The sequence below is a fragment of the Ambystoma mexicanum genome, chromosome 2p (genome assembly GCF_040938575.1).
Source record: "Ambystoma mexicanum isolate Mex_15411 chromosome 2p, UKY_AmexF1_1, whole genome shotgun sequence".
Taxonomy (NCBI): domain Eukaryota; kingdom Metazoa; phylum Chordata; class Amphibia; order Caudata; family Ambystomatidae; genus Ambystoma; species Ambystoma mexicanum.
Genome location: NC_090923.1, coordinates 520173653 through 520201320, shown reverse-complemented (window position 1 = coordinate 520201320; position 27668 = coordinate 520173653). Strand labels below are relative to the sequence as shown.

Genomic DNA, 27668 nt, shown 5'->3' with positions numbered 1-27668 from the left:
TCTGGAGTTGCAGAGGGGCAGGGGATTCACCTTGCCCGGGCAACGTCTGTCAGGTGCGGTCCAGGCTGGCTCAATGGTGTGGCTGGGAGGCGGTGCTCTCAGCCCGGTGCTTCCAAGATGAGAAGAACCGCGTTGCTGAGAGTCCTGCCAGTGGCAGGGCTGTCAGCGCAGTGCTCCCTCTCATTACAAGAAATGCCATGCTGAAAGTCCAGCTGCTCTCGTCGCGGTATCCCCACCCTGACAGCTCCACCAGCACCAGTGAGTGGGGAATTCGGATTCATTGGCCAATTTTCAGGCCATTTCATGAATTTTGACGCCATACCGATGCTTATGGCCTGGAAATTGGCCAATGGAGGAGTGCTACGTCACTCCACCAGGCTATAATTCTGATTGCGAAGCAAGGTCCTAGAGACTCAAAGGAATAACTCATTTAAAGTCCCAGGGACACTGTGATAAAAGTAAAATCTGTATTGTTGGTTTGGTTAGGGTAAACAATAAATAAAGTAACTTTAAACAGAATACCAGATATCTGTAATAGCAGTACCCAAGAAGAAAAGTCATTTGAGTTTAATTCACCATCCTCTGTTACACTCATTTCTTCCCTCCTGCAAATGTCAGAGATATTTCATCAGCACACAACACAGGTCAATAAACTGCACTGGCCTTCACTTCAAAGTCAAAACCAACGCACATAGCTGCCAACTGCACCCCATCATCAGGAAAGCCACATTACAATACATTACATGGATTTTTGGCCAACGACATCTTGCACATCATGACTTTTTGATGTATTCTTATAATGAAACAAGTAAAACTGCAAGTATGAAAAGCGGTGTTGACTAAAAAGCCAGGACCGAGTAAAGGTGCGCTTAATGGCAGAGGGCCAGGCGGCAAATAAATGCATCCTGTCGCCACCTGGCCCATCCCATTAAGCGCACGAGGCCGGGGCCGAGAAGAGAAACAGCACCAGGGGAAAGTCCTGAAATAAAAAGTGGGGGAGGACTCATTGACATATTAAATCGGATGTGACATCATCCACATTTTGCATATCAAGTTGAAATATGCAAATCTAGTTCAATTGGCTTTCAATAACCATACAAATTGCACAGGGCGAATGGCATTTGCCTTGCATAAAAGCCACATACACAAAACAAGGAAGAGAGGATATTTTTTTCTAATAGTGTTTTGAAAACTTTGAAAGGTGTGCATGTTTTAAACTCCAAGAATCAATACCAATGTTTTCCCGGGAACATGCAGTCCCGAAATGTGACATTATTACACCTTCAGTTGTTTTTTTTCAGGTTATGTGGAGAAGTGACTGGCTTGTGACCCTGTCGACTGCGGTTCGAGTCTCAACGTCGGCATGAAAAAAATGGTCAATGTTTTGCATATTACACGTACCCAGGGGGCGGCATACACCCTCTGATAAAAGTGGGCCAACGCCGTCCATCCACGTGTGCGCTCGACTCGAGCCCTGGAAACAGGTCTTGCCGGATGTCTTTGTATCTCTTGAAAGCTTGCAGTTTCTGTGAATGGGCCTCATTACGACCCAGGCGGTAAGTTACCGCCTGGGCCGTGACTTTACCACCATGGCGTAAACTACGTTTACGCCATGGTGGTTGGCGGACTTACCGCCCCATTCCGACCTTGGCGGGGCGGTAAGTCCCCAATCCCCATTTACCCTTCCCCATTCCCATTTTTGCCCCATAGGGCATAATGGGAGTGGGGAAGGCGTTAATTACGCCACCGTAAATTACGGTGGCGTAATTAACTCCATGGTCCCTTAGCGCCATGGATTTTAACACCCGCTAAAAGCGGGTGTTAAAACCTCCATGGCGCTAAGGGACCTCGTAATTGGCGGTAAGGGGTCGGCGCAGCTAACGCTGGCGTAAACCCCTTACCGCCAGGGTCGTAATGAGGCCCAATGTCTTCAAGTCTGTATTTACGAGACACAGCAGTAGCTTTGCAAGTCCCTTCGCAGTTTTGCGATTTCCATTCAAGATTCAGGAATGGTAAATAATCCATGCACTTCGAATTGGAAATTGATTTTCTGGTTTCTGATCATTTGTGGCAGGGATGGGTAATCGATACATTTTTAGGTCTGGGCAGCGTGAGCTTGGTCACAGCAGCAGCTCATGAAATGAACATACATGTTAGACAGGGCCATATTGTCAGCGGGCTCCATCATGCAAACCCACTGCAACATGCTGAAAAGCACAGTCACAGCAGAAGCCATTTTGAAGGCGCAAGAGCAGCTGTCTATGTTGGGGAGAGATTTGCTAAAGGATGGTTTAAAAAGAGTGCTTTTTTTATGTTGCTTTGCATCTTTTTTTACTTGTGTGCTGCGAGTGAAACTGTCAACGTAGTCGCGAGATTTGGTGAATTACGCTTTCAAATTCATGTCTTGTTTCCATGCTGTTTGCACATTGATATTTGTTCTACTTTTGTGCTAAATAATATAGCGAGGAACTCAATCTATAACATTCAACTAAGGCAGTATTCTTCATCTGTGCCATCTAGGAATGCTGGCACATGCCTTAAAACTGTCTCATGCAGTGAAGGTAAAGCTTTCTCACTGGGATTACATGGAGTGCAAGGATTAGAGTTTACTTAATAGTCAGCCACTGGTCTCACATTAGTTCATATGGAGTGCTTCACCACAAGGAGCAAAGGAAGCAGTGCAAAGACTGTAGTTCACTAGACCACCCACATATATTCTCGCAGTCCATCAAATGTAACCCAAAGGATACTATGCAGAGGTGTGCTCTGGCTCCCTCTTCATGCCTAATAAATACCCCCGCACTCGTGGCTCTGAATAAATAAAGGGGCATCGGTACATACATGTCAGGAAAGACTCATTGAAGTATTTCTGCACCAGTGCAATGTTTTCCACAGTCCTAATATTAGGGCAACAAATGTTCTGGTGCAAAAATCTATTGACACATTTGGCCCTGGTACTAATACCATCCATTGTTGCATTTGCCCAGCTGCACAGTTCCTGCAACACAGGTCAGTGTCTAAGGTTAAGAGATGGGGTGGTAGATACTGGTTGCTGATACTGGTTGCAATACAGGCTCCTGACTTCTTCCATGGGCTTCGTGTCCCGTAGTAAATCATATTTTATTTCTGTTCCTTAAGAGTCCCTGCCCTACTGTGAGGTCATGGAAAAGATGGGATATGCACGCGCTTGCAAAGGGACCGACAGTTGCTCCATTCGCTTGAATGTTCATCAATGAAGAGCTCTCCTTACAAGCTCATGGATTTTGCCTTTTCAATATGCAGAGTCGTCCTCTTTTAGTCATAGCACAGAGCAAGTCCCGAGGCTTTGGAGCGCTCAGTGCACTCATCCGTAGAATGATATCTCCCTAAAAAATAATAAAGGGCAACACAAGGAAAGCAACATCCCAGCAGAACGAGACGCCATGTGGATCTTTTCCATATCAGAAAAAGTATCAAATGTCTATACCAAGATTCTTTTTTCTTTCAACCTCTGGAAGGTCTGTCGTCATAAAGCCTGGCCGGCCTCATTGTGGAATGCTGCCATATTACTTTAGACCGCATAATGTACTGCCATAGCTGTAAACACATCGGTGAGGGACCCCACCGAGGGACTCACATCGATCAAAACAGGAGACACGCCATCCACTGGATGCCGAGATTGTTGTGCTATCGGGATCAGGTTGTCAGAAACCCGGGCCCATGACGGCTGAGGTATGGTGAGCCAACGTAAGTGGTGGGGTGTTGTAAACAGTGGCTGGGAGGATGCCGTGGGGACCACCCCTAACAGACAAGGAGACATATTGGGTCAACGGGCCCACCGATGGCAATGCATTAGAACTATTTTTTGAGAATGCTTCCAGAGGCAAAGGCTTGTTGTAATAGCCCTTTAATGTTGCTGACAGTTCCTATTCATGATGCTTGTCTGATTAAGTATTGCAGTTGGGTTGGAGGTGCCCAACTAATGGTGCTGCCCAGAATAGTCTTAATGGAACCAGTCCATTGGTAAAGAGAAGAAAATCTTCCCTAAAGAGAATGTACTCACTGTCCTCTAGCATTTGATAGCATATGCCTTTATATTTACACAAGCCTATTGGCTGTTAGGAGTGCCCTGCAGGAGATGACCTGACGTCTGGAATGAGTCTGTCTTCAGTCTCTTTTAGAAAGCCTTGCAAGAGGGCTGAGAATGTGAAGCGAGAGAACGGGAGAACGGGATGTGTACTGCGGTTATACTCTCCTGAGTCTAGAATGTGGAAAACCTATTGAAAACTGCTTTGCGACTCAGACCACTAGGCTCCTTTGCCATAGCGGCAGAAGTCTGGAAGAATGGATCCCTGATAGTCTCGGAACTGCACAGGCACCTGTAATGCAGAAGGAGGCTGCGAGTCCTGCACCGTGCATTGCAGCAATCATTTATGAAGTATATGGCTCAGGTTTTGTGGTTTAAAAGCAGGGAAGCCCATAACCTTGCCGATTGTAAACAATGCAATATACTTGGGCTCAAAGTCCACCGCAGTGCAAACATGAGCGAAAACTGCTTAAAGGCGAATACCGTCCACTCTCCCAGTAGCAACTTCACATGGCATTTAAAATGAGAACGACTAACTTGGGATTGATAATTAACATTTTTATGATGCATCGCTGGTGTTTAGAGAAAACCGCCATCATTCGAGGTTAAGCAAGTGCGCAGCATTGTTGGAATTTCATAGCGCGGTTGGAAACAGTGACACTAAAGCTCCACCACTTGGGGAAAATTAGCAGAATTCCCACAGTCTATTTTAATATCAGCATCTTCTCCGCGAGCCACCATAGACCCTTCCAGCCTCCAGATAGTCATCATTATCAGGCTATTTTAGGGAATACAAGTCCTCGTAATATAACTTGTCAAGTTCAAAGTGTACAATCAAGAATAAAGAAATCCTTGCTTATTGCAGACTCCATTTAGTTTCTTATCATAATCTTTGGCCTTTTTCATTGCTTCGCATAGACCTTCCTGCAAATGAAGCGCATTGGCTCGGAGCGCGCCTGAATGCCAAAATCAGAGTGTAACCTAACAAAACGGTGTCCTCACTCCTGGGCTCACCAGTAATATCTACTACCCCTAACCCACGTTATGCTTCTTCGGCTTCCAAAGCCAGTTTCAACCATCACTTTCTCGTCCCAAGTACTGGAGGAGCCAAGAGACATGCCGCCAGTTCTCAATGAATGCCTACTTGCTGCTATTTCGATATGTAGTTTCCATGTGAACAGAGCTAATAAGCAGGTAGTATGGCAAACTCACGTCACTGGGAAGCCCCTGTTCACTTTCATTGCAAGGGGAACCGACTAGATAAGCATCACATGTGTAGAGGCATTCAATGGGAGAACTATTCCATGCCACAATTTCATAGCTGATCACTCACTCAGAATGTGGCATTTAGATCTCTCAATCAGAAGATTTCTGATAATTTGTCGAGCAGCTCTTGAGCTCTTTATCTGGCTGAGAAACAGATATATGTGTGTTGCTAGTTGGAGGAAAGGCCATATGGGAATAGCCCCTGGTCTCCTTCCTTTTAGGATAATTTTCTTAGCCAAGGGAACCTTGGAGAGGTGTCCCTGCAGTTCCAAGATTGGGAATGGCAGCGTTAATTATTTAACTTACAAGAGATGGCAGAGAAATCTTATTCAGAACTCAAGACTTATCCAGTGAAACACTGCAGCTGCCTGTGAAAAGGCGATCCAAGGTTATAATATGATATGATAGGTTATTTATAATGCGCTTAATACCCAAAGGTTTCTAAGCGCAGACCCGGGGATTGAACCTGTGTTGCTCTGTGTCGTCTTGCTTCCAAAGCGAGCACGTTGCCCCTGAGCTATCCTCCCAAGACAGGAGGTTGAAAGCCGCGGAGGTGTTCTGTGGAGAGGACCCGCCAGGGCCCTACAACTCTCTACCATGTACTTTGAATGGTTTGGGATGGTTTTCTATTGGACATGTCCTCTACTACTTGTACAGATGAAAAAACGATTGGTATCACTTCAGGAAATGTCATCTCTGGAGCTGACTTGGAAGAATACATTGCAACCGACTCCTTTGCCATACAAAGAAAGATGTAGCTGCAGAGGTAGCTCTCTTGCATAGGAGTAAAGCGGGGCTAAACGCGCTACAGAGTAGAACACGGATGCTACATAATAATCACACCTAAAAAGCTACCTCCGCGCCCACCACAGTAATGTCGTTGCAGCTTTGCACTGTTATTCGTTGCCAGAGGAGTAATCAAGGAGGTCCCCAATGGTACTAGGAGTTCAGGGTAGCTTCTCTGGATAACACCCTCTCGCGGGAGCTGCGCGCGGCAAAGGCATTGCTTGCATGCCTGGTAGTAAAGAGCGTCCATTACCATTTGGCCGGGAAGATCCTTTTTATTGCCAGTGCGTGAGGAGACATCATCTTGGTGGCTTCTTTGCCTGTTGTCCTTTGAGGAGATGCCACATTTTCTACACAAGATAAAGATCGTGTTGATTTCTCATAGGGAATATCCACCACTGCTAACATTCCGGTAGGCAATTCCATCAAAGATACATAACACCACTTTCAAGACTGCTGGGAACATATTCTTGGCACAATTGGCCAACCAAACCAAGGGTTATGGCATTTGGACATGAGTGATAAAGGTAGTTTTGCGTCACTTAGAGCTAGTTTTTGTGTTTTGCCATTTGCCTGCAACCAATATTTTATCCACATCTTGTCGAATTGTGTTTGCGTTGATTAACTCTGGTTGTTCTTTATTCTTTTACCAGAAACTGTCGGTTTGAATCTAATTATTTTCCTTTTTTTAAATGTATGGATGTTTGCTTTACATACTTGTATGTTCTAGGTGTAATTAACCTGGTCACATGTGTTGTGGGGGTCCCCACTCTTCTGCACAGGAGCTCTGCGCCCTCCTTGATACCATAATGTGGTCGGCATAGAGAGTGTAAGAAGCTACTATAATGCTTCCAGGAGACCAATCAGAACATGGCTTTGGGATTGGTGTTTGACTGGAGGTAATGCCATGCCCTTGAGGGGAGAGGAAACACCAGTGGTCTAAGGCTGGCCTAGTGTTTTAAAGATGCAGCAATACAGAAAGGCACTTCTCTGAGAGGTCTTTCGGCTCATTGCACCATTGCCCCCGAGGACGTTAGCACATGGGTGGGTTATTCAACGCATGACCTTGGCCATTTCTCTTGGTGTGCCATTAAGGATTCACGTGTGACTGATGTCAGGAGGTTGCAGGCGTTCCCAAACTGCACCATTGCTCAAAATCATGATGCCCTGCCAGTGTCGTTGGCAATGTTTATAGTAAGAATATTGGGGCATCCTGCCCAATAGCTCCCGCATGAGCAAGTTGCAATAATAGGTGTTATTTTCCCCTAATGCAATGCTACTCGAGTTTTCAGCCTGAGATATCATCATTGCAAATGTAAGGCTTACCCCAAGTTTGAGGCCTTCACTGATCTCGCTCAGCTATCTTCCCAGCCACCAACTTTCTTTCATTAAAAGAGAGCTTGCTAGAGACTCAGTTTACATTGTTAGAATAGACACAATTCCAGGAGAGTCATAACTGAATACCATGTCTAGTGTGTGAAATAAAAGGAAACCCAATGACATGGGATCAAAGCTGCTGGGAGAATCTGTGACAGGTAACAACCACTGATTACGCAGGCTCTTCCCTCACCGGGAAATCTCTAAAGACACATCATTTAAACACGGTACCTACCAGGACTGGGATGCAAAATGGTGCAGCAGCCAAGTCAAGGCCAGAGAAAAGCAGAGTACAGGCAGACTGGAGAGGAAAGGAGAACAAGGAAGATAGCACAGGTGCAGGTTAATAGGAGGAAGACCAGGAGCCTACAGTAAAGGGCACCCATGCTTATTGTCCTCAATTAAGTCCTTTGGAGTGAGTCCAGCTGTTTCATGCTACAACTGAGCATCCAGGAGATCCTTAGAATGAGGGCACAAACATGACTGTTATCAGACCCCGTGTTATTACTCGACTATACAGTGAGATGAATGCACAATTCACTGATTAGGACTAAATGCAAGCCTTACTTAATGGCCTGGCTGGGGTCAATGCCCTGAGCTGTGACTACTGTTATATTATGTTAAGTTAACCATATTTTATGCTGTACCGAAATGGCCGACATAGTGTGTTCAGGATCTATGTGATTGGACACTGCGAATAAAACATATTGAATGCAAAAATGCCGATTCTTTTTCAATTTTCACCGTTATATGCAGGGGAGACCCCCGCAGCCACCTCATACCCCATTACATAATTAATTAGCTTTACCCAGCCCCCACATATATTTACCGCGAAAATCCCAAAATAAACGGACGCATTTTTGCATTCGGTATTTTTGCACTTGCAGTAAACGAGTGAAACTGGGTGCTCACAGTGCTGAGGCTTTTCTGGAGACTGGTGTATTGTAACCCCCACCACCGTGGTATGCATGGGAAAGGAACTGGGAAGTGGGCATATGAGGGGTAAAGCAGCAAATTAAATGAACATGAAACTTTGCAGACCGAGAAGCTAAGGTAAGGGAAAGTGTGGTGTTCGTGATTGCTTGATGATATGTACATTCACCGTAGCTCGGTCATAGCGCTCCGTCATAGAGGCATGCTTATCAATAGAGGGTAATTCTATGATTTCGGTGATATAGGCAATATTAGCATATGGAGATCATTAGCGACCTCCTCTCAGCCAATCAGAATGTTCAGAGTGCAGTCTACAACTACTGGTATTGACTGCATTCTGAACATTCTGACTTAAAAAGCAAAGAGGAAGACAACAATGCAATTTCAAGGCAAGATATCTTTCAAGAAGACACCTTTTCTCTTTGAGGATGTGTTTTTTTCACTGCAACACCCTATTTAACATACCAAAGACAAAGCTCAACCTGGGAAATTGTTTTGCGCTCTTCAAGAGAAAGCGTACATTTTTACATGTCTCCTAATACAAGCTCATGTTAAACCCTCTCCAGTTTAACCAAGTTTGCAAATGAAATGCTTAACTTCTTTTATGTTATGGCTTCTTGTAAAGCGCACAGTCGCCCAAAGGCATCATGGCACTCGAGAGATGAGTAAATCCCTGACTAACAGTCATCAACCACCCAACCGTGAGATTAGAAGATATATGTTTTTATAGAAGACAACCTTGTTATTTAAGACTGCACAATATAACTTAATGTACTGAGTTTTCAGATTTACTTTCTCATTATTAAACTAAAACATGATTTGGTACTAGAACCGTGTCCTAATAGCCTCATCGACCCCACAGGGGCTCCTTATCACTCGGGGTAATGGCCCTTCCCCAACATATGGCCCTCAGCTTTGCCTCAGACCATAACTTGGTGGTGGGTCATTATCCACAATAATAACCCTTCCCTGGGTCCAAAAGGCTTTATTAACATATGAGCGTTTTAAAGTACTCAGTAGTACTCAACTAGTCGTTGTTTAGTGGCTGTAAAATAGGCTTGAGATGTGCTCAAGCGTTTCCCAGAAGTGTGAAGGCTTATTTGTCAGGTTACGTTTTACCCTCCCACCACAAACCCCAGGAGTTTCATTCTAGGACACCCAAGTCGACTTGTCAGAGAAGGTAAAGACAATAGTGGACTTCGTATGTAAAAAGGTGAAGGTAGTTGGAAAACAAGTGAGTAAAGTGAAACTTTTAGAGGGCGTCTGTCCATCAAATTGCTATATCTGCTTGGCCTTTGTCGCGAGAGGATAGCTCAGGGGCAACTTGCTCACCTTGGAAGCAAGACGACACCTGTCATAGTCAGAATGACAGTTCTCAGGTAGAGTACAGTGTAATAACTTGGAAGGCATGTGATGTGCAAAATCGTGGTGATTTTATTGACATACTTTTGCTTAAATAATAGAGTGAGGTCAAGAGTCACCCATCAGACCTAGAGCAGAACATAGCCTGAAAAACTCAGTGTGAAAAAGAGCAGACCCTGCAGACAAGAACTCATGGGTAACTATTAGCAAGGAATAACCAGCAGAAGCATAGAAATTAAATAAATGAAAGGCGAGACGTGATAGGTCTAGAAAAGCAGCTCGCGCAGAACTAAGAAGGCGCAGAGAGACGCTCTGCATGACAGCCTACCCAGATTCATTAGTGACACCTGGCAAACCTCAGTGCCCAAATGGCACAGGCAAATGAAAGAGAGGATTCAAACAACAAAATAGCAATGCATTAACAACTTAATACGATGGCAGCGGGCACTGCCTAGTGGTCACGTGATCAGCTAGTTCGGCACTGGCACAGGAATGCTGCTGACTCAATGTAGTGTAGAACCCTGTGGCAAAAGAGAAGGTTGAGAAATAAAGTGCCAGAAAACAGTCCTAAAATGGGAAACTGTCCACTGGGGACAGGGAAGCACAGAAGCAGGTCTGGGTGCAAGAGCTGGGAAAGACAAGGCTGCGTGAGATGCAGAGAGATATGGAGGTCAGTCCTGGGGATGGAATGGCAAAAGGGCAACTCTCAGGAAGGTGGCTGAGCTTTCTCTGCAGCTAAAGGACTCACGGTTACAAACTGATACTAGGAGAAGGCAGAGGTAGAGGACGGATGCAAACCAGGTGGGGAAAATGGTGTCAAGAGCAGAGGCACCTTGTAATGGAGGACTTAAACAAGTTTTCCAGAATTCCCAGATTCTGGGTGCAGTTGGGCACAGGCGAGTGGATCTAAAGCAATGCACTGTTCTATTGGTACACATCATCAAGCAATGGGATTAAAGCCAGCCGCCAGGCATTCTTTACAGAAGCCCAAGTCCACAGTGGTTTCAATGGATCGGAAGGGTAGCTTGCCATCATTTTGCCTTACGGATTGCCTTTTTGAGCACTGGTTTTAATTTTTTGAAAGCTCTCTGTCCTACACATCACAAGTCAAACCTTTTTATGTTTTCGCTTTTTCTCTGATAGCCGTTCTATGCTCCCCACACATTTTGTGGCACGGTCATTTAGCCAATCACAAATATTTCCTTAACCCAAAAGTTAATAAAAAGTTACATTAAAATATTCAAACTATATCATTCCCTTCCATGGATCGTAAGTGCACTGTTGCACCACTGTGCACGACTTCGGCACATGTTTGGTGAATCTGATTGGGAAACGTAGTGGCATGTCTTTTTGGTGCAAACTGAAAGCTCTCTAGCACATGGGAGCCAATGCGAGCAAGCTGGAAAGTAAGATGTCCGCCGCTGTGCTCGCCTCCACGCTGAGCTGCACTTTCACAGGAGACCATGATGGATTCCAGGGTCAGTACCTACATGGCAGTTCTGCTGAGACAGCGAACGTGGTTCCAGCTCACGCCAGTGGTAATGTTGGCCTACTAGAGCCCATTGACATCAGTACTGCAGAAAGAACTGGCTATAAAATAGGCTTCCTCATAATGCAGAAAGTGCTAGTGAACTCGGATGCCCTGAACTGCAACCCTGTAGTGAAAGACCGTGCAAAACACAAATGTTAGGCATCGGAATGGATCATTGTGAAATATTTACTTTGCGCAGTAGCACTGTTCACTGATTTACAAGGATGCTTGTGCTTTCCTGTATCACACGGCCCTCCACAATTATAACAACATGAATAATGCCAGACACAGCCCTGGAGGAGGACCACTAAGCTATGCCCCTAACTAGGGCCCACCTTGCCTGCGGGGGTGGGCACCTGTCAATTACTTGGCTCCTAGGCAGTGGGAGCCAAGCAGGAGAGCTGGGGTGCCCAGGTGTCATGCCTTTGGTGCGCCCAGCCTCTCCTTTTTGTTCCTAAATCAAGGGCTATGAGCCCTGCTGGCAGGCTGTCTGTGGGGGTTTGGAGCCTGTGATTAAGAAACGAAAGGAGAGGTTGGGAGCACCAAAGGCATGATAGCAGTGCGCTCCAACTCTTCTCCTTTTTTTTTCATTATGAGAGGAGCTAACCTCCTGCAGGCAACCGTTTTATTCAAGGAGCCGTGTGGTTCAAGGGCTGCCTGTGAGGGTTGCTGAATCCCTGCAGGCAACCCTTTAACCATGCGGCTCCTTGAGTGAAAAGGCTGCCTGCTGAGGGTTAGCTCCTTTCACTAAGAAATAGAAAGAGATCTGGGGTGTCCGATCTCTCCTTTTGTTATTTAGTGTGAGGAGGAAACCTCCAGCAGGCAGTCCATTTAGCCAAAGAGCCGCATGGTGAACAGGCTGCCTGCCGGTGTCAGTGCTTCTGATTTGAAAAAAGGAGAGGCATCGGCCGATGCTTCTCCATTTTTCTGATCAGAAGGGCATACTCCTGCAGGCAGCCCTTTCACCATGTGACTCTTTGCCTAACCGTGCTGCCTGAGGGTGTTGGCTCATCTGAGGCTAATCAGAGGCAGCCCGGAAAGGCCCTGCTCAGGAGCCTTTTTTGGAGACTTCCAGGGCTCTGCCCAAACTAGCCCCGGCCCACTTAAAGCCCTGGTTGTTAATGAATGTTTGGACACAGTCTTAATATCGTCATCTTACTTCAAAAACACTATCACGTTATGCTGCATTTCGTACGACCAATGATCTGCTTAAATGATCTGCTTAAAAAACAAATCCTGTCTCAGAAACAGTATTAACGATGTCACAACCAACAGAAAAACAGATAAGAGGGCATTGGGAACTAAAGGGTACAGTGTTCTCTTACTTTTCTGGGAAATCAGTGATAGTCCCCTTACTTTATTTAACTCAGAGCACCACTCAAGTACAGCAGTGATGGACACCTTTATTTATGCATTTAGTAACTTCTTCCCCACTGGGAATTTGATCCTGGGTCGCGCAGGTAACGCTAAGTGGCACACAATGCTGAGCTATTTTGCAGGTGTTGGGCTGCTGTTGTTCCTTTGTATGGACTGGCTGGGACATAACGCGCATTGTCAAACAGTCATCAAGCCCTGCTGCCGGCACAGTGTCTGTACAGGTAATGGGAAGGGGTGTGTGGCTATAGTCCTAGGCCTGTCCCTTAAGAGGTGGGAATGGTGGGTGATTGGAAAGGGGTGGGGTGGGCTGCTTAAGCCTGCATGCTGTGAGGGACAATGACCAACAAATGGTTCTTATTTAAATGCTGCATTTTCTTTAGTTGTGTTCTTGTCGGTCTTAAAAGTACTATGACACAGAGCAATGTGGGGTGCAGTGGAGAAAGGGATGGTATGGTGTTTGCATTGTGCAGGTGCTGAGTATGGGGTCGCTGGGGAGCTAGTGTGGGGGTGAAAGGTGGATTGGTAGGGGAACATAGTTCCACTAATGTTTCTTTTATACAATTCGACTACTGGGTATTACAAACAGGGTATGACACATTCTTAAATATATATTTAAAACAATAGGAAAGACACAGGCAAAGATAACTAACTGATTTGTCTGTCGTCCTCCCTGTCAGGATGGCCCTGGCCTTGGCTTTTGTCAGCGGGAAGGACTTCTGGTAGGAGTCGTATAAGTGCTTCGCGAGGACTCGAAGATCTGCCGACTCTGGGTTCAGCTGGTCAACGTCGCTGGAGATCTCTGCCAGGAGCTTCTCCTTTTCGGCCTGCGGCATGCGCCCAAACCTGATAGCTGCAGAGGGAGAAGAGAGAGCACTAGATCAGTGTTACACCATCAGGGTTCACCCTGCTCACTGTTTGACAATCTTCGGTTTTGATATGAGGTTTTAGACCTCAACAAGGTGTGTTGGTTCAAGAAATGATTCTCTAAACTGGGGGAGGAAACCTCAAGTCTGGCACTTCCGCCCACTACTCCAACCTACACCTCACAGCAGAGTGTGCCACAGCTCATCGCAAAGACAGAAGAATGTTTTCATGCACGTCATGTCTGTTTGGTGAAACCCCTTTAATTTCTCAGTACTTGCACCTGAACCACAGTAAAATACTGCATCCCGCCATTCTGTGTTTTGGGCTACGTTGAAAAGGTCAGACAGAGGTAAGCACAGGGCCATCTTAAGGACATTTCGGGCCCCGGGCCCTGGGCACTGACATCTTTGGGGCCTCCTTCTACTAGGAATTAAGTGATCAAGAAGATCTGGTCGCACCCTTCCCCCTTTGTCGTTATCACAACCTATAGCCCTTGCAGCATTCAAAGTAAGCATGTTTACTCCCTTTAACTCTCCTTACCCTCTTCATTCTTGCTCTAATCAGAAGGATAAACAATTAGCATTTGAAGGCCAACATTAGCAATCTACGAAGAGGTTACTTCTGTTCTAGTATAGATAGGGGAGAGTTTGTACCAGTAGCATCCAGGAAGGTATGAAGCTTGTAGTATTAATGCTGGACCGTATGTAAAAGGTACATGTAACCCAGACTAGACAGAGGGCCTCATTACGACCCAGGCGCTAAGTGGTTAACAGCGCCGTTAACCACTTAGCGCCTTACCACTAGGTCCCTTTGCGGAACCCGACCTGAATGGTTGGTCTGGACCAGCCTTTAAAGTAGGGACCTGCAAAGGGACCTCGCAGGCAATTACGGTACCGCAATTTGGGGTACCATAATTGCCACCTTCCCCATTCCCATTGAGCCCTATGGGGCAAAAAATGGGAATGGGGAAGGGCCATGGTGAAATGGGGAAATACCGCCCCGCCAACCTTGGAATGGGGCAGTATTTCCCCATTTCACCATGGCGGACTCGTTACAACACCGGCACCAACCATGGTGCTAATAGCGCCATGGTTTAGCGCTGGTGTTGTAATGAGGGCCAGAAACTCACATTAGCTGCCTCACAGAATGTAAAAGTGCTCAAGCATGGATACAGGAGACCAATTGGAAGGAATGAGAAAGCTACACATACCATAGCATGGATAGTGGATGCAGATTAGAAACTCCCAGGAAGGTGTCTGAGACTGAGATTAAAAGTGGGACATGGTTTACAAATAGTGCTGCCATTGGAGATCAAAGTAACGCCTGTGGTGTGCAATATATCAATGCTCAGGCTTATTTGAAGATCATACCCTGAGAAGGATATCACTCTGAAGGGCTGACACTTTTGAAAGGTTTAGGGATTGCCAATTTTCAGAGGTTAGGCAATACAAGATTAAATGAGGTGCCCAGGATCACACATTGGTTAAGGGGTGAAGCTGGGATGTATGTCAGCTCTGCAATTTCTGCATTTAAGAACTTTCTTTTCCAGTACTTACCATGAACTAAAATAATCTAATTTTATAAAACAGGCTTGGAAAGTACACAAATCACATTACGAAACATGACCATTTTTAAAAACAAAATAGAAGGATGTTTTGCAGAATGGGAATGATTCTAGCTTTGTTCTCTCCATCATCTAGGGAAGTATATAAGTACCAGCATACCAATCTAATTGAACAGATTCATAGCCTGATCACAAGTTTGGTGGTAACCCATAAATGCGACGGTAACAGTGTTACCGCCGCATTTAAGGATCCACCAAATCATGGGTTTGGCTGCATTTACCCACAGCCCTGAGGGCTAAATGTGCCAGGGATTTGCCAATTTTTGGCGCAATTACTGTGCTGTAATACCGCCCACGGTAATTGCACCGAAGATTCCTCATTTGGCCCAATGACGAATGGGGAATTACCATTCCTCCAAACCTGTGATCCAGCGCTAATAGTGCCGGGGGGTTTAGCGGTAACACTATTAGCCCTGGCGGTATCCCACGGTAATACTGCCGGGATACCGCCCAACTCATGATGAGGCCCTTAATCTGGGTTTGTCTTTTGTATTTTAAAGCTTTCAATATTTCCAAAACACTGGCTTGGGAAATAGTCATTTATAAACGTGCAAAAAACCTGTCACTTTTACAAAAAACAAACTGTTTTTGTGTCAAATGAGCAGATCTTAAAATATGCTAGCCAGCAACCTCAATATCTGGTCCACTCTGTTCTGTCTACCACCCTTTCCACTCAAATGGCCTCCGTAAGAAAAAAGATCAAGTAATGGGCTAAACAATGCCACCAGCATGCGAGAAGGCAGGAAAGGTTCAACCAACCCTGCTGGAATGTGCTATTCTAATCTTGCATATAAACACATACCTCTGTAATGAGTGTTCAACACACTGAGCTAACTTCTGAATGGGAAATTCCCGAATGGGCTCAATCGGCAATGGGGACTTACCGTTCCGCCAAACCAATGATCCAGTGCTAATAACACTGGGGGGTTTGGAGGTAGGGCTAATACACATTTTGTAATCTTTTTGCACGACAAACGTTAGATTCCTAGGGTATCAATCAGAGGTCAGGTATGGAGGGTATTTCCTGAATTGACTGATCACAATTGACCTTTTGACACAATTGACTGAATTTCAGTGGTCCTTATTGACCTTCTGTACAATTAACTCTTTAGTTATTATTATATATATAGTGTGTTGGTTTATAATAATTTAAGGGGATTGGGTGGAGGTTGCGGGGGGGTTTGAATTGGGTGAGGGGTTGCAGGGATTTTCCTCCGCATTTATATCCTAATTGACCTTTTAAATTCGGTCAATTGTACAGAAGGTCAATTGTGAATCAGTCAATTGTAATACAATCAATTCGTAGACAACTGCGTGGAGTGCTCATGCGGAAATACCGCGAGTACCCCTGCCACACTACTAGAATTTCTGCCAGGCACCCACCTATCATCTATTTGGAAGATTGCTGTTGACTCCCAAAGTGATGTTGCTGCCAGACAGCCCCAGTGTATTTGGAGAGCCAAGTCCGAGGGGCCTCTTTCAAAGTTCCCACCTTTTGCGGTGGGGCGCTGAGTCATGTGTCCACTGGCCTACCTGTCCCAATCCTAACAGTCCATTCTTCCAAAATCAGAGTGTGCACAAGCAAAATGGGCATTTCCTCATTTGCATGGGGTATGCTGCCTGCAAAGCAGGGTATGCCCATATTGAATATGGAGGCTATAACTTCATGAAATCAAAAGAGGGATGGCTGGAAGGTTTAGAATCAATCTTAACCTCTGGCATTTCTCTGGGCAACCCTCCATATCATCGTTCTTCGCTTGCCAGGCCATTACAAATGGGGAAAGACCATTTGAAAATCAGGCTTGGTCCCACTATAAAAGGGGCATCCCAGCCCGAACTGCTGGGTCACATCCCTTCTGCACGTGACCACATGCATCCCCAAACATGTTTCAGCCTCGTTGGAGCTCATCAATGAGGAGCATCTTGGGTCTCTAGGCGCAGCAGGCATAGGACCCACGTCTGCGCACACCCTTCCCACTTGGGTGACTACAGCAAATAAAAAGAGGTGATGGCTGGAAGGTTTACGATGAATCTTAACCTTTTGCATTGCTTTGGGCAACCATCCATAAGCTTAACGTATTGGCTTTACACTCAGCATAACAGAAGGCACCCTGCTCATTGCTTTCATGTGTTAATATCCCCACAATAAATATCGCCATACAAGAATGGCACCATATTTTTGCGCTGATATTAACCCATTAAACCTGGACACCCCCACAACACCCATATTATTGTAAATGGAGCTGGGACACCTCTGTAATCCCTGCTACCCTTTACCCCAAAAATTATCCCCACTAATAATATTGCCTATGGCCATTCCCGACGACCATATATATGGTGATATTATTGGTGGAGATAATATTACCTGATCTCTGACAATTGTGGAACTTCAGTGATACCACATTTGAAGAAATGGAACCAGGTACTCTTTGTACACAAATACAAATCTTTATAAATTTACAGAACATGACCATCAAACACGTCCCTCTATATCTATTTCACAGCTGTCTTACAGACAGTGCATATGTAGCACAGATCTGTGCAAAGGTATAGAACCCTACCCTGGAGAACTAATGGTGCAGGCCATGTAGGTGACACTGTCTGCTAGAACTATTTTGAGAAACCTGTGTGATTCTCTCTGTTTTGCATTCCTTCTGGTTGATCACAAAACAGATGATTCCTGTAACCGTAGTCCCCAGTGTGTGTTGACCCCTCCAAGCAACAGGCAATGGCCTGCAAAGAAGGATACCTATTTTGAATTATGTGTGCTTGTATTCCAGTGAGAATCAAGGTGAGCAGGAATATAGAAAGGAATACCAGGTCTTAATGGGCATTTGGCGAACTCTTTATCTACCTAAAGAACATCTGTGTCTAAAATGGACCCGTTTTGACCATGAGCATAGTCCGCAGGCTGCAAAGTTGCTTAATGGGTGCAATGAGCTGTGTTTATTTGAGCCTTACTTTCTCTCATTTTCTGGGTCTAAGGGAGAGAAACCTGCTGAGAACCTTGGTAACTGAAGAAACTTCTCATAAATGTTCATGACAAGAGGAGAGGGCACCCTTCACACAGCTGCACAGGGCAGCCTCACAGTCCCCCAGGACACCGAGAGTAGGGGCTACCTCTAACAGCCGGTCGATCAGAGAGTCCCGTGTACAGTCCCCCAGTGTACAGAAGAGGTGGCTAGAGGAGAAAGGTAGGCCCAAGATCCAAAAACTGCTAGCAGGTCATTGCTGTAGGACTTCAATGAAACTACAGACCTTTCAGCCTGGAGACTGATAGGAAGAATCTGCAGGTTAAGAAACCGACTTAAAGTTATTTATTTATGTCATTTTTGTATTGTAGCTGGTGATGAATATATCAACAATAAATAAATACCAATAACCAGTAGATGTTATGGGTACAGAATGAGTTAACAGGGCAATTGATCAGGCCCTCAGTTGAACTACAACCATATATCAACAGAGAAAGAGGGCAGTCCATCGAGCTATGCTCTCCACTACATGCTAACTAAGTACATTCAAATGATAAACTAGACAAAAGGCATCCCTAAGGTTGGTAAGTTAATTGTAATAAACAGATAAACTGTGTGGATATATGTTAAAACAAAGCTGATTGTAACGAAAGCTTACAATCCTACTAATAACAAAAACAAACATAAATCTTGAACACATACCAGGTCACACTACCAGCTGCACCTCCTCAGATGTATTCTTCCCTTCCTCTCCTTCCCCCAGAAGCTCACTGTCTCCCGAGCCCTGGTTCTCTCGAAGCTGGATTACTGTAACAGCCTCTATCTTAATCTGCCTGCCTCCACTCTCCGCCCTCTGCAACTCATCCAGAACAGAACTGCGAGACTTGTCCTTGGCCTCAAGCCCAGGGACCGTATCTCTCCAGGACTGAAATCTCTACACTGGCTCCCAGTGGCTGCGAGGATAAAGTTCAAAACCCTCTGCATTGTCCACAAGGCCTTCTGGGGCCTGGGTCCTAAATACCTTCAACTCTCTCTTCCCAAATATCTTCCTCCCCGAGCCCTTCGCTCATCCGCCTCCAACTCCCTCATGGTCAGCCGCTTCTCGAAGCAACGAGCTGGGGGTAGATCTCTCTCCGCGGCAGGGGCCTCCCTCTGGAACAGCCTTCCTGCCTCCCTGAAACTTGAGGAGAACCACCTCCGGTTCCGGAAGCACCTCAAAACCTTCCTCTTTGCTTCTGCTTTCTCTCTCCCTCTCCCCTGCTGAACAGCTAATTAAATTCTTCACTAAACTGCACTGATCCTGCAACTTGACCACTCTAAACTGCCTTCGGTCCTGGTCCCAGTCACTGATCCCCTGGAACCCCTCTGCACTACGGGACTGTCTCTGTATCCCTACAGCCCCCCCCCTTCCCCAGCACTTGCTCTGCACTTACCTTGCACTTGCCACTAGCTGGCCCTTTTTTATTTATTACTTACGCCACTTACCTTTACTGCACTTCCCCCCCTCCCCTTCCCCTTGCACTTTTCCCCCCTCCCCCACCCCTGCACTTGCGCGATCTGAATGACACCTGGCCTAGTAGGATCGTTTGTTTTGTCTCCCCTTGTATCTCCCCTCCGTGCCTCGTCGCGCCTTGAAACACCTGTGTATAGGCGCGTTACAAATACCATATCATATCATATCATATCACAGTAACAAAATAACTGAAATATGAACGATCTGTAAAGACTGTAATCATACAGCTACTGCATAGAACTACAATGATACTATGCAGAAGCAAGCCAGCACACGTGATTCCAACCAATTGTGCAGATGAATGTGAATAATATGGGACAATAAAGTATAATAGCCAGACTAATACAGATAAGCAACACATTGTGGTAATAAAAGATGAGACTAAGCTGTCACCTGTGACATATGAGCAATTGCATGAGTTAACACTTTTTATGGATATGTAAACCCCTAGATATGATCCTGTTTCCAGGCCAGATCCGCCTCTAGAAAGCCCCCTTCTCACACAGATGATTAAGGGGTGAGGGCTGGGGCTTATCTGTAGAAGGCCTGGTGCCTGATAGGTCCGAGTACCAGTGCACCTCTTTCATAAACGGCTTCACGGGAGGTATCTGGAGGGCTAGGGAATGTCAGAACGTTGTCAGTGTCAGCTGATCATTTTAAATGTCCTACCACTCCTACACCTTGAATGCCGTGGCTGGCTCAGATATGCTCAACAAATGGCTTCAATGTCAAAACAAAAAATAAAATGCAACCATGTGCAGCCATTCAGTGTTTCTCTCCTTAGCATGAAATGTTCCGAGATATGGCCGGCCATTGGGATATATGCATTCCTTAGGCTCTCTATAGAGCCCATCTACTGAGCCACGCTATTCATCAGCCAAACCATTCCATCTAAGGTAAGCCCTAATAAAATCCCACCCTAAAGCATTCTCCATGTCCAGGGCTCTGGTTTCCCATGGATTCAGATAGGAGCCCGTCATGCCCAATATATCACACACTCAGCATGGGGCTCATTACAAGTTGGCCGATGCAGTAATAACGTGCCAGTATTAACCAACTACAAGTTTGCCGGTGAGGTGGCCGAATGACGTCCAGCTAAGAGTCGGAGGTCCTTCTGCCACCTTACCTGCAAAAATCAATGGTATTACAAGCTCCGGTAATACCAATGCCTGTCGTACTGTCAAAATCCCCCATGGAGTCCAATGAAACTCCATCAAATGAGTACATACACTGGCTACCACCACTTGTAAGCTGGCAGCAATACTGGATTTACCGACCAGAGACCACCAAACTGATAATGATCAGGCTTGGGTTTGATGGTCATTTGTGTCTACGGCTGGTAAGACCTCCTGTCGTCCAGACAACATTTTTGCATACATTTTACACTTTGAATTTAAGAAATGGGTCTGTAATATTTAGGCAGCAACAGGTTTCATTTTCTTTTCTGCATAACTGTGATACGTGCAATTCACCCTTGCCTCTTTTGTGAATTTGTGGAAAGGTCTAAGCTGTGAAAAGTAGTTTTAGTAAGGGCGAGAGGAATCAAATGGGTAATCGCGTACGGATGCCTTCCCAGGTTATAATTTGGTTATAGTATCCATGACATATTTATAATGTGTTATGCTATCCTGTACTTATACTGCACCCATTACCACCGTAATGCTCTTACAGCGCCCGGCCTAGTTTGAAAGGTGGCACATTGTGACCCCTCCAGGGTTTCATCAGACCTTAGTTTGTGGAAAGGAAGTTTTGGGGACGGTGTGACCGGAAAGAGAAATTAGACAACAGAATGGCCAAGATGAGAGAGGAAAAACAATTGGGATGAGAGGGAGGGGATGTGGTTATCAAAGTAGGGGTGCAGATTTCTTAAATGTGATACATTATTGGATCATATGAGGGTTTGACTCAGGAGAGTTCATCTGGGTTTAGAGCAGAGCTTTATTTTGATGGCAATATCTAGAGACAACAAATCATGGCACTAGATGCAGTGAATTGGCGAGTGGTTATGTGATGGACCACAAGACTGAATCTCAGAGTATATTAGACTACAGCCTCCACCTACTCTTGGGCCCTTTTCTGTCTCCCAATTCAATTTCAGTAATCACCAGTGCACGATGAGAGATAATGATAGGCCCCAGTAATTGACTGTATCCTTGGTCCATGACGAGGAGAGAAGAAACAACGTTCCGTCTCGGTTGTTTGACAGAGCCTCCACAAGACTTATGCTTTGGACGATTTTCCTGCATTCTTTGTAAGTGTTATCTCCACAAACTTAACTCAGGGTTAGGCATTTAGTATTATATCCATTGGCTTGTTAAAACCTCCTCCCCCATTATGAGGTCGGGAAATGTCCTGACCAATAACTAACTTGGACCTCAATGCTTTCCAGAACCTAGGGTTACAGTGTGTTGATTTGTAGATGTTTAGAAGGACCAAAATAATACCTTCTACTTTCAAGTGAACCATAAACCATCTCACCTCTTCATCCGTCTGCTAAATGATGTACCTCTGAACCTCAATCCCCTTACGGGTGAGGATGGACTCTCATCCTATATGCCTCTGAATTTCTGAATAAAAAACTCACACAGCTAACATATTTTCAATCTGGTCGGCTCTCTGCCTGACAGCTGAGACTTGTGTAATATTCTGATTGAGTCACATGATTTCTGCATGTGAGCCAACACTTTACACCACTCATTTCCAATTCCCTATTCCTTTCACATTTCAAAATATCACAATAAAAATAGTGCGTCCTTGCAATAGATGTGCCAGACGATTTCTATCTCTGCTTTAGAAGTAGCAATAACACAAATGCTATACATAGATACAACTGCACAACACATTCCTACTTCTCCTCCTAGGACCATGTCAATGATGAGTGAAGAGTAACACATGACTATACATACAAGGGAAACACAGACACCACAAATACCATGACATATCCTCCACCAAGTTGAGGGAAGCTGTAGGTTGGCAACTCAGGGGAGCACCTGAGTTATGCCCTGGATGCATAAAGATTAAAACAGCTGCGTCTATAAGGGAAATGAGACCTGACCTGCCTATCGCTCTCCTCCTTCTCACAATGCAACAAACTATGAACAGAGGCACGTGCAACAATTTCCATCAAATTACCTGGCATGTCTCAACTTGATTCCTGACAATCTGTGGAAAACAATTACAAGTGACATATATATTTCATACATCGGAGTGTCTCTTGAAGCCTCAAAGAGCCCTTATCACTCTGTCAACAGAGAAAAAGAAGCATATCATACAATATAATAAAAGGCCAGATGTATGTTTGTCAGATGCAATCATGTGCAGTAGAGATGTCCCGCTTTGCCTGTTTTCACCGCTAGAGGGAGCTGTTACCTTAGAAATATATTAGGCCAGTTGCATGCAATTACAACCAAATATACCACATAACGTAGTAGCACTCTGAAAATGTCTCTCCTCGCGCACGTTGGCCCTGTATACCGGCTTTCACACTAGTCTAAGATATTTGAATCATTGCCTTCACATACAATAGTGCCACTGTATTGGTGACCGGAAGGACGCCATTACCACCATCTCTTTAGTCTTCTGCTAGGTCATGAAGTCATCTAAAAGTTTCAGGCCATCAAAAGTGCTGCCTTTGGCAGTGAGAGTGATCTTGAAGGAGTATCGGATAAACAGCGTATGTCGTCCCCATGGCTCTGAGTTCTGGCCAAGCAGCTAAGAATTACTTTCTCATGTTATGGCATTGGTAAGATCCTGAGAAAAGAAGATCCTATGGCTGTTTCAGGTTAGCTGGACTTGTTGCTTTGCATACTTTAACATCTTGCCTTCCTTCACCATCACTGTCTTGTGGCCAATGCTGGATTTGACTTTTATGGACTTCATTCATTCACGGTGCGTCATTCTTTCTCAACTCTCATGCTGGACTTCCTTTGCATCTTGTACTCATGGTGGCCCTGAATCATGCTATTCCCATCTTCATCTTGTATCCTGGCTTGCACTATTATGTGTTACTGCTGACTTCTGCAATTGTATTCGCTCTCCACTCTTGCTTCTCCACTCTTTTTGACTGCTTACTCTCTTTTCTCTCCTCCTTTCCCTTCTCCCTTTTCCTATCTCCTCCCCTTACTTTCTTCTATGCACTTACTCTATCAGAATTGTCCCTGGACCTAATATGATAGCAACCTCGTCTGTTTCCTCCATCCTCCCATTACTGTTTTTTTCCTGCCCACCACCCCACCAGCACTATCTGAAATGTTGTCAGGCCTAGTACGATTGTCGCTTGTTTTGTTCCTCCCCTCCCTTTCTGCACCCCTCTCCCTCACCTTTTTTTTTTTCTCTGGCTCTACCAGAAATGTCATCAGGCCTAGTACGGTAGTCGCCTGTCTGTTTCCATTTCCTTCCCACTCTCCCCCTCCCTTCCTTATCTATGTCTTAGCTCTTGCACTATCTGAAATGTCGCCAGGCCGAGTACGATAGTTAATTTCACATTCTTATTGTTCATGGCCTGTAAGATTGTCATTGTATTTCCCTTGTTCCCTCCCTTGCCTTGAAGAGCTTTGAAACACATTGTGTACAGGCGTTACATAAATAAACGATCATATCATATCATATCTTTGCTCCTCCATCCGCTGATGGACCTTGATGATATAAGCGGCTACTTCATAAGTAAAGGCCTCACTTCATGCTGTAAGGCACAGAGTCTTCATTCCCTCAATGATCATATTGTTCATTTTCCATGGTGGGCTGGCAGGGGTGGGATGGCAGTGCTGCTACTGGTCCTGCATGAACCTGGAATTAGTATGGAATTCTGTATTGTAAAGTGGCCAGAACCTGGAGCACACCGCCCTGGTCCAAAATGTCTCTGCGCGTAACCTGGAAATGGCACCAGTTCAAACATGCAGTATTCCCCAATAATCACACTCCATATCAGCACACCCTGGGAAGGTGTTACCTGGCACCTTTGCTAGACGCAAGTCCCTAGAAAGAGCTGGCAGCTGTCCTGAATGCGCCTCAGCCCGTCCTTGGGGTCAGTCTACCATTTAGTTAGTGCTGTGATCCTTGCCGCTGACACAGTGGGGCGCAAGCTCAATATTGGCAACACTTCAAAACTTAATTGTACTGTCCACTAACGCCAGGAGAGTTGTCCTAGGGATATGCCGTTTGGGCATGGGTTACGGGACAGCGCTGCTCAGATTACCAGCGATGACCAGAGCTCTGGTCTCGGGCAGTCATCTTGGCTGCACACCCTGGTGGCTCCTGAACTTGGAAAACCTTTTGGGAATATTTTAACTGCTTCTACTTCAGTGTTATGAGAACTAATTCCTGCAATAATACACACTTGAGACTCAGTCTCTGTCATTTACCTGGGATTTGGGCTCCACTCTTAGTTTAAAAACTCACTTTGGGAGGGTGTGGATCTGAGTGCCGAGCTGTGGGTGAATGAACATTGAGGGGGTGAGGCAAAATCATTACCCCTCACACGTGCTGAGACAGATAGTGGCGTACCCAGATGCTGAAATAAGAAGCGTTTGTCAAAATGGACTATTTAATACAGTCTAAACAACTCCTAGAAACCAGGGTCGGGCTGGGGCCTACACATTGGCTCGGGAGCTAATGAAATGTGGACCACAGTCGCAAATTCAATTCATTCCTTTTGTGGCAGAGTATTGGAGTAGTACCTAGGAGGGGAAGTGTTTTGGTAATATGTGTTCCAAAATGTGCATGTTAAAAAACATTTGTTCATTAAAACTGGTCAAAACTACTACGAAAGTTGAAGTAACTCATTAGACTGGCCCTCTTTTTCCCAAACACTGGCCCACTTAAGCCTCTAAACTGGCCTACTTTGAACAACAAACTGCTCCGCACAAGCATGTTGGGTCTTCCATTTGGGTATTGCCCTCTTGCCCTACAGGCCAGTCGGAGGCTGATAGAAACCAATCAATGAAATGATAAGGGAAGATTCAAAAGGTTCAAGGACCCTCCAGCAAGGACAAATGAGGGCCATTAACGGGAATGCTCCTGGGCCACCATGAGGTCATTGGACAGACAGGAATTAGAGAATAAAAGAGGGCAAACTTTATAAAAGTGTTAATATTGTAGTTGTTGAATAGGGTCAGTGGGCCTCATTTCGACACTGGCGGCCGCGGTCTGAACGATGTTGGTAATGTACCAGCACCGTTCATACCGGGCCATCACATTACGAGTTTGCTCGCGGGTGGTGGTATGCACGTCTGGTCTTGCCAGATGTGCATACCGGCACCCGCGAGCAGACCAGGATGCTAACAACGGACCTGTCATTAAAGGGTCAGTTGTTAGCATCCTCCCCATTCCTATTGAGCCCTATGGGGGCTGAAATGGGAATGGGGACGTAGCGGTCCGGGTCCTGAAAATGGGATTTACTGGGCCCGCAAATGTCGGAATGGCCCGGTAAATCCCATTTTTCAGGACCCGGACCCGAGTTTAGGGGTAGCCATGCCACTAAAAACGGCATGGATACCTCCAAACTCGTAATGAGGCCCAGTGTCTCCTACGGAGAGACTGATGGGAGGTGTAACTCAGTGCCACGTTAAAGACCTTCAAGCACATTACTATGTGCAATGTTCATTCGAAATATACATTGACCAGAGGCCGGTGTCCTAGTGTGGGATGTATGCGCAACGCATGGCTATGCATGGCTGCTGACGCGTATGCCCAGTCTACCACCATGGAATGGACGGACTTTCTGAAACAATCTTTCAAATGCTAAATGCGGGGGCTCCTCGTGCTAGATTTCCTCCACATGCATGCAGCCCCTGCCCACGTGAATGGAGGAACACCCCAGACACGGCTGCAGTTTCGCAGAATCCTGTGTGAAGGATTGCTGCACATCTGTCGTTTCTGTTGTAAATGGTGCCACTATCTTCTTCCTTGCGTTTACATTATCACTTTAATGCCCTCTAGTTTGTATATAGTGCTACAAAACCTCTCACTTTTGGTTTTCCTATCATTTCCATTTGCTCCTTTTTTTCCCTATTGATCCTTCCATGATCTAAATACTCCTCTTTCTTCTTTCTTTGATTGTTTTGTTCCGATGCTTTGTACCACACACACACATGCCACCGTGGAGGTCAATTTGCAACACAGCTTTCTTCTCTGCCCATAATTTGCACTTTGTTCACTCCCTCCTATTCTGATTATCAATCTGAAAAAAATGTCTATGTTGGAAACAAACAAGGTCTTATGATTAATGTGTCATTTGGTCTCAGGGTTCATTTTGCAATACCCACCCTAGAAAGCCCGGCGCTTGCCAAGCTTCTGAGCCTTGTTAGCAGACTTGCCAACGAGGTCTCCTGGAGGAGGTCTTGCATGGGGATGTGGCAACCCATACCAGCCGTAACTGGACTTCTGCACATTTCTTAACCGGCTTCCCTGGCTCTTGGGACCAAAATCATTACTGAAGATGAAACAGATGGCGCGGAACAGAGTAATGAGGCTTACTGTTTGACTAGACCATGTTGAAAGAATGCGGCAACATGGTGAGCCAGCGGAGAAGGCAAAGTGAAAGACCGCGTAAAGAAAGTAACAACGCTGAAACGCAGCTCGATACCTTTTTCCAGAATTTTAATTTATTTCTTAGGAGAAACGAGTTAACCAATGAAAGAATTGATGATAATCTTAACAAGATATATATTTTTTAATGATGCTGAGTACAGAATTGATAAAGTGGTAGAACACCCCTTTCCCCACACCTAACCCTGCCAGACCTCCTCCCCTGGCGCCCTCCTTCTATCCTGATCTTCCGATCCTGTCCGAACAATGCGGTAAGTTCTTTTTCAGCTCCTCCCTTTTGAATGTTGTAGGGTGCTCCGAGATCCTCCGGATCAGGCCAGCGCTGGATAAATGTTCAAATACAATAAAATGAATAAACAGATAAAGGATTTGTTAGAACACCTCCCATCCAGAAATCATGTTTAATGTCCATGAGTAAAAGATTCCAAATTTGGGGAGCTGTCTCAAAGTAC

General features: G+C 45.4%; 1 protein-coding gene across 1 annotated transcript in view; it reads right to left on the bottom strand.

Moving 5' to 3' along the window:
* PPARG (peroxisome proliferator activated receptor gamma) overlaps positions 1–27668 on the bottom strand; it is a 370714-nt gene that overhangs the window by 71530 nt on the left and 271516 nt on the right. The window contains exon 5 of the mRNA XM_069643932.1: positions 13349–13548. Within this exon, the coding sequence (XP_069500033.1) occupies positions 13349–13548 (200 nt within the window). The remainder of the gene's footprint in view (positions 1–13348; positions 13549–27668) is intronic.